The following is a 7,704-nucleotide window of genomic DNA, read 5'->3' as shown; positions in this document are numbered from 1 at the left end:
ACCCAAACTGGTCCGTCCCCTCCCTGCGGTGTTAGCCAATAACTTTGTCATCTGAGACGGTGGTTTTTTTTTTTTTTGCAAGATAGATCTAGTGGGAAACAAGCCAACACCTTCTGATAGTGATAATTTGGTAACAGCTTTCAATGATTATCATCCCAGGGATGAAATAAACCAATGATCTTGATCTTTGAACCAATGATGAAGGTACAGTGACCTATCCACAACCATTTCATTTCAAGAGGTATATAGAAGAATAGAACAAAGCCTACTAAGAGATATCACATCTACCCAAAGAACCTTGCCTACTAAGAGATATTTTCCTAATATTTGATTTGGTATTTGGTATATTTGGTTTATTCAGCTAAAGTCCACTTGAAGTTCCAAATCAGTGTTTGTATATAAGCCAAAGCTTCATTTTTCCCCCTAGGATATGCAGATCTACCAGGCTACTTTCTTCCTCCAAGCAGGGGAAGCATTAAGAGCATATAGGACATGCCTCTTTAGTGCTCAGTCTGGACACCTGGCTCAATAGTAGACTCCCAGCATCTTGGAGGAGCAATTACTTGGATGGCCTTCGGGATGGAGCATGCTCAGATGCTGAGCGAGGATAATGCAATACTCAGCCCAGGCCCATGCAGGAAATATGAGGGGGGGAACATGTTCAGAGTAGATAGAATCTTCCGAGAGCTGAACTTAAACTAGAAAGAGTTCTACTGAGCATGTCCAAACAGATTATTTGGAGGGTTTTTTCAGATTCTTCACAAAGAGATGCTTCATTAGGCCCATCCCTGACATCAGGGTGACTTTCCTGTCAAATTTCAACACATTGATCCATAGTCTCGCAGTTTCAGAGTGTCTTAACAAACAATTATTTTTTTTAACGTGGACAAAACAATGTATTTGCCTAATCCTGTTCTTGAAATGGCTGGATAATTTTAGCTGAAACTTAAAAAAAAATAACCTAAAGCAAATCTAGAGTATGGGAAATTTCAGTCGAAACAGTTAATGATTACCTTGAATACATGTTCTTATAAAGAGAAGTTTTGCATAATCATAACTCCTGGATGATAATACCAGACTCTGCAATAAATTACTGTAGGTCCATGAGAGAGGGTTTGATGCCCTCTCTCCCCACCCTCTCCAGTGATAAACTGAAGTACCATGTGAATAAACAGATGTAAACAGGAGCATAAAAATTTGGGTGGTTTGGGCAATCTAATACCCACCAAAATGTAAGTATTACTTTAATAAACAAAAAAAACACTGAAGAGAAGCTCATTTTGTTACAAATGGGCACATTTGTTGGGGTACATACTGATCTCATTTAACGACTATTTTTTTCAAATATGAGTAAACCAATTTGCAAATCTGATAAAGTTTCAAACTGTGCGTGTACATCTATAAGCTGTGAATCAGCAGTGTTCTCCTTTTATCCATGTGGAATCAAAACACTGGTTGAACTGTGATTGTCTCAACTTTTACCTCTAAAGAGAGCAGTGAAATTATACTTACAAGCTGGGCTGATCTCAGTGATTGTTCTGATATCCAATTACTGATTTTCTGTAGATGAGTAATCAGTTGTGGAAGAATTGGAATCAAGCACTTTCATTTCTTTGAAATTTGGGGCTGTATCAAGATTTTGGATGAACCTCATAGAACAAAGTGCAGTTTATGGGAGATTGGCCTCCCCTTGTTGAAATGCCCTACACTTGCAGAGTTTTGGATGGATTCTACCATGTCTAGGACTCTTCAGCCTTATTCAATACAAAAGAGGAAGTTATAGCTTGCCCTTTGAATTGCTACACTGCCAAAGCAGCTCTCATTTCAGTTTCTTAATACATTGTTTGCAACCTCCCAAACTGCACAGAATGAAAGGTAGTTCTCAGAAATTGAAGCCTACACTTCTGCTTTCTGTTGGACAGATGTCATGGATACCTGATGATGTACTTACTACTTTGTATTTTACGTCCTGAAATAAAGCTTCTCACTTGAGCAGTTTTTAATTAATTTTGTGATTTTTTGTAAACAGTTTCAAGTATATCTCTTAGGATGATATTCTTAGTGGCATCCTTGCATGCTCAATTCAAAGTAGGCCCATAGCAACGAGTGTAAGTAGCCCTTGGTTCCTTCTGTTACAATCTGATTGCTTCATGTGATACTAAGCCTGCTGCATTATTGGCAACCAATTTAGGATTGTCTGTGACAGTTGTTTATCCTCAGGTTTAGTTGCAATACTACTTTAGTATATATTGCCATGTTTTGACTTGAATGGCTAGCCAAAAATCAGGCTCTTGGAGTTTGTTCCAAGCAGCAAGAAAAACTGGTAATAAAGAGTCGGGTATTTCTTTGTAACTGGGATTGTTTATAACACACAAAGTCCTGTTTCCCTAAACACAGGAGGAATCAAACATTAGGAGATACTTTCCTTATTTACAAACCTAAGCCTCTCTTAGCCAGTCACTGACCCAAATACTCTTCTCTTATGGCTGTGCTATCACTACTTCAATGGCTGTGCCTGCCTTTCTGCTCCTTTTGTCCCCTTCTGTGAGGCTTCTGCTATTTGTCTTTTCCTACCCTAATACCCAACTTGAAATTATTTCCAGCAAAACCCCTCTGACTGGGTATTCCTGAGGGATCCCCTATGTACCTTTGCTTTCGGTAGTGACATATGTTGTGGTTTGCATATCCCTACTATTTTATAGAGGACTAACTAGCACTTTCTTACAGCTATCTTAAATAAAGGATAGCAGTTTCACCTGCCTACTTAGTGATGTTTTGTCCAGTCCACAACATCTGTAGTTATTCATATCATTGCCTCCACCAGTGGATAAGCTACATTGTCAGTCCAGCGAACTCTTCATGAACATAGCGTCATCATCCACATATCACAGCCAGGGAGGTACTTGCTCTTTGTGGACCAAGTGTGTTTCATTTGCCATAATTGCATATCATTTTCCAGAAGCCTTCTTGAAAATATCTGCCTTGATTTGAGAAGTCAGGATTTCTGTTGTTATAATTGGATTTTGTGAATTTGTCTTTGCTTTTTGTCAGCCCTTTTGAAATATCAGGATTATATTCTGCCGGCAGGCAAAATAGACAAGTAAAGTATAGTCAATCTCTTCTCTTGAGGACATATTTTCAGCTTGCTCAGTGTAAGGCCTTACTGTTCAAGTCCCTGTGTGGTAAGATAACATATTCTGACTGTCATTTTTATTAGGATCTCCTTGCTTTCTCATTTATTCTCAGAGTATTAAGAACCAGCAACATATCTGTAGGGACTGGTTATGTATTTTGCATTAAGGAGTCATTGGATAACATGCATGAGTTGCATTGGAGCAAGGCCCAGAACCCAAGATAACACCTCTGAAGGGAAGTGTCCCTGTCACAAGGCTATGAAGTCATGATTTGCTTACCTTCATTCCTGCCCCATTAATGTTGCATTCCTTTCTCCTGAGTGCCCCACTTTCTACAAGAGGGAGAGAGTGTGTGTTCAACCTGAGCTTAGCCTATAGCCTAGGATAATGGGAAACATGAGAACTGCTTCTGAATTTTTCTGGCTGTGGTGGGAATTAAACTCGGGTCTCCCACCTCCTGGGCAACTGCTATAACCAATAGATTCTTATATACAAGGTGACTGCCATTAGGTGTGGTTTTGAGTCAGAGAAACCCTTGGTGCAGTGATTTGTGCTCATCTCATTTCTCTTGTTATATATTATGGGTGGTCTGAATATGACAACTTGATTTGGCCCCTCCGGGTAATTAGGTGCAGGAACGGCTGGTGGGATCTAGGTACCCACATGCTCAGCCCAGACACGATGGCAGCAGTTCAAGGCATATGCAGTAGCAGAATTTTAGGAGCCGACCTAACTAAAGTCGGAGTTGGTAACCTACAGCTCACAGGCTGGATCTGTCTTGCAAAATAATTTTATCTGGCCCACAAAGGTGGGGTGTAAGTAGCAATCTAGCAATGATGAAAGCAGTAAGAGCAGCAAGTGAGTCAGAAGCAATGGAGGGATGTGTCAGCAAAGGAAACGGGTGGCGACCCATCTTTGGAGCTTTTAGCTGCTGACAAAAGATTGCTGACCGCTGACTTAAGCTTTGAAAACATAAGCACCTTTGGGTTTTAGGCACCTGAGTGGTCGGACATATGTTTTATGGATTGCTCACTTGGACTTATGTGCCTAAGCTCCTCTGTAGGCACCTACATCCAATTTTGGATCTGGCCCTATGTTCTTTGTAGGCCAGATAGAAGCAGAGAACAGTCTACACTTGATCATTTTATTACACTGGAAAACATTTTCTTTTATTTTGTTGTTTATGGCTTTTGCTCTGACTCCCAGCCTCTGACAAAGAAATAAAACAAGCAGTAAGATGGCCGCGGGACCTATCTGAGCTCTCCTTTGCAGAAAACTGTATCTTTACTGTGGCTTGAGCCAGTTGGGTCTGGCTGTTATGTTCTACAGAGGTTCCTGTTAACCATGCTGATCACTGAGAACTAAGTTGCTAAATGAAACTGGCATCTGTCTGATGAAACCAAGACAATGTCCTGTGTGGTAATATGGAGTGTTTAAAAGTCCCACCAGAGGAGTCAACTGGAGCGGACAACTGGAGCAAACTTACCCAGTGGCAGGCTGTCAGAAAGTAGCCTCATGTCTGACAACAGCTGATTTGGAGGCAGCTGATATTTTAAAAAAGTTTTCAGCTAAACTCGGCAAGGGGAAGTCAGCTATGAAGGCAGCTGATATTTTTGAAAAGTTTTCAGCTAAACTCCAGCAGGGGAAGTCAGCTATGAAGCTATCCTTTGGAAGTATGAGGAGAGCTGCACTCCACAAAAAATGACACACGTGACATGTTCTTAACCAGAAAATAAACATAGAAGTCTAGAAGGATTCCTGAATGAGCTGAGATGGAAAAACCAGCATTGCATTTATGAGGAGAGGAAGCTATTTGGGTCCTGAGAAGAGACCAGGGGCATGTCTTGTAGTCTGCTGAGAGCACCTCTAAGAATCGCAGCCCTGCCTTACCCCTTTCAACTCCACATTCACCAAAGCAGAAAATGCCATGGTGAGGCTATCCCATGGGGCACCCCTGCTGCTGCTCTTTGAGAGTTGTGCCACTGGCATGCTTGAAAGCAACACCCGGGGGTGCTCTCAGGACAGCTTCCTGTCTCACTTTCAGGAGCAGGTGAATAAAAATGTGAGGCAGAGGATTTGGCATATTGTAGGTTATTATGGCTAACAAAACACTTGGACGGTGGAAGATTAATTGACTGTTGACAAAGTAAGTGCTGAGCAAAGGCGGTCACCCAGTCCAACCAGGATGGACAGTATAGAATTTGTTCTTGAATCAGGATAAGGAGGTAAAATGGGATGATTGTGGATGAACTCAATTTGTCTGTAGGTAGGAGAAAATTATCCACCAGAGGAACAAATGTTATTTTCACAGCATGTCCGAACCTGAAGACTTGACTAAAAAGCATTGAGGTGCCCAGTAGAGACGGGGTGTTGGAAACAACAGGGCTGGGATCAGTGTTTTAAAGCACTTCAGGAATTTGGGGAGGGGGTTGTTTTTTTTTCCTAGAGCAAGTCAAACATCATGACATGCTGATCAGGGGATCAAAAGGGGTTCACGAGTGAATTCAGGATTGTGAAGATGAGGCTGTTCTGGGAACACCAGTGCGGTCCTGAAAGACCGGCTCATGGAGCATGCTGTGTTGCCCCAAAGGGGACACAGCCAGAGGGGGGCAATTCCCCTGGTGCCAAGGTGGCCACACCAGTTCTCCAGCGGCCTGGCATGGCTGGTTTGCTGTGTTGGTCCAGCCCCAATGACTGGGCTTGCAATGACCCTTGGCTTCCAGCCCCTCGGCCCCCAGCCCCAGAGGGTTGTGGGCCCAGGAAAGGGCATGGGGGCTGCACTCTGCCCCCTGCCCATTGCATGGACAGAAGGTGCTAGGGTGCCTGAGACTGACGGAGCCTGCAGCTAAGGTGCATTGCCATGGGGGTGCTAATGCAGGGCACTACCAGGGGCTGGCGCATGCGCACACCCGCGGGCGGCGGGGGCGGTGCAACGCCGCAGGGGGCTGCCAGGGGGCGCTGCATGGATCGCGCTCAGGGGCAGTCACCGCTTCCCTCCTCCCACCCTGGGGCGGCACTGCTTGCCCGGAAGTGACGCGAGGTTGTTTTCCTGCGTCTCTTCCGGCGGCGGCTGCGTGAGACCTGGGCCATGGACATCCTGCGGGCAGAGATCATCCGCAAGCGGCGGCTGCTGGAGGAGAAGGAGCTGGTCGGGGTGAGGCGGGCCGGGCACCGGCCGAGGGGGCAGGGGAGAGCGGAGCACCGCTGCTCTGCGCACGCGCCACGGGGGCCCCTCAGCGCGTGGCGGCTTCAAGTCGAGGCAACGGATCCCACGTGACCCCCCTGGAGCGGGTCCTACGTCACACCGCGGGGTCCCGCGCCCCTCCCTGGGAACGAGTCCGGAGCGGTGCTGTCGGGGGTACCGTAATTACCACCCTGGTCCCATGTACCACCGGTAGTGGTAAAGGTGGTCGCTAGGGACGATCGTTTCTTGAGGCAATTAATGGCTGCAGCAAGTGCAAAACCCAAGTCATCGTTTCACAGTTAGTTTCATGGTTGGTGGGGTCGGAAGGGACCTGAGCAGATCATCAAGTGCGACCCCTTGCCATGGCGGGAAAGAATGCTTCAACTTTGACCCAGTTCTCGCTGGCAGCTTATAGGGAGCACTAGAAAGTTGATGAGACTTATTTGTATGCTTATTAGCATGCTTATTTGCATATTTTGTTCAGTGTATGGCAGTTTTTCAGCAAATACGATGATAATTTTGAGCTTCCAATACAGTAATTTCATATTTAAGACCTGGTGATGCTGATCCAGAGCTGCTGTTTCAAAGTACCCGGAGGCTCGGAGCAATTGGTGCCCGTGTGGTATTCGCTACCCGTGTGCGCATCCAAGATGAGCCCCCCTCTCCTCAACGTGGCAGGCGAGAGGAAGCCCTTAGTCTTGAATTAGTCTCTCTCCTTCTTGTGTCCAGTTTTTGGCCCCCAGTGCAGGAAGGACGTGGACAAATTGGCCCCCAGTGCAGTGAAAATGGTTCAGGGGCTGGGGACCATGACTTATGAGGAGGGAAATGGGCTTTAGTCTGCAGAAGGGAAGACTGAGGGGTGATTTAATAGCAGCCTTCAACTCCCTGAAGGGGGGTTGCAAAGAGGATGGAGTTGGGCTGTTCTCAGTTGTGGCAGATGACAGAACAAGGAGCAATGGTCTCAAGTTGCAGCAAGGAAAGTTTAGGTTGTATATTAGGAAGAATTTTCTCACTAGGAGGGTAGTAAAACACTGGAACAGGCTACCCAGAGAGGTGGTGGAAGCTCCATCTTTGGGGGTTTTCAAAACCCAGCTAGACAAAGCTTTAGCTGGGATGATCTAGTTGAGGATGGTCCTGTTTTGAGCAGGGGGTTGGACTAGATGTGACCTCCTAAGGTCCCTTCCAACCCTAATTTTCTATGATTTTATGAATTTGAGCATGAGGTGAGGAGGGGGCAGGCAGTTGCTCTGGCCACAACCCAGGCTCACATTCGGCATCAAAGTCAGAGCCACAGCCACTAACTGGCCTTGCCTCTCCTGCTGCCCAACCCTGCCACACCACCTCTTATAACAAATGCTTACATTTGCCATTTGTAGCATCTAATTA

The 7,704-nt window shown here is 45.4% G+C and overlaps 1 protein-coding gene across 14 annotated transcripts in view; it reads left to right on the top strand.

Annotated features, from left to right (window-relative positions):
- Positions 1-7,704, top strand: part of PRPF18 (pre-mRNA processing factor 18) — a 36,806-nt gene that overhangs the window by 9,885 nt on the left and 19,217 nt on the right. For 2 of the 14 annotated variants that reach the window (XM_025202288.1, XM_025202295.1), the window contains exon 1: positions 6,002-6,288. The exons of 7 other annotated variants lie outside the window; for them this stretch is intronic. In XM_025202288.1, the coding sequence (XP_025058073.1) occupies positions 6,223-6,288 (66 nt within the window). In that variant the 5' untranslated portion in view covers positions 6,002-6,222. Of the gene's footprint in view, positions 1-4,619; positions 6,289-7,704 lie in introns of those variants that run through there. 5 more of the 14 variants (XM_025202287.1, XM_025202289.1, XM_025202290.1 and 2 more) reach the window with 5 other exon arrangements.

Source organism: Alligator sinensis, unplaced genomic scaffold (genome assembly GCF_000455745.1).
Source record: "Alligator sinensis unplaced genomic scaffold, ASM45574v1 scaffold1216_1, whole genome shotgun sequence".
Taxonomy (NCBI): domain Eukaryota; kingdom Metazoa; phylum Chordata; order Crocodylia; family Alligatoridae; genus Alligator; species Alligator sinensis.
This window is presented reverse-complemented; position numbering and strand designations above follow the sequence as displayed.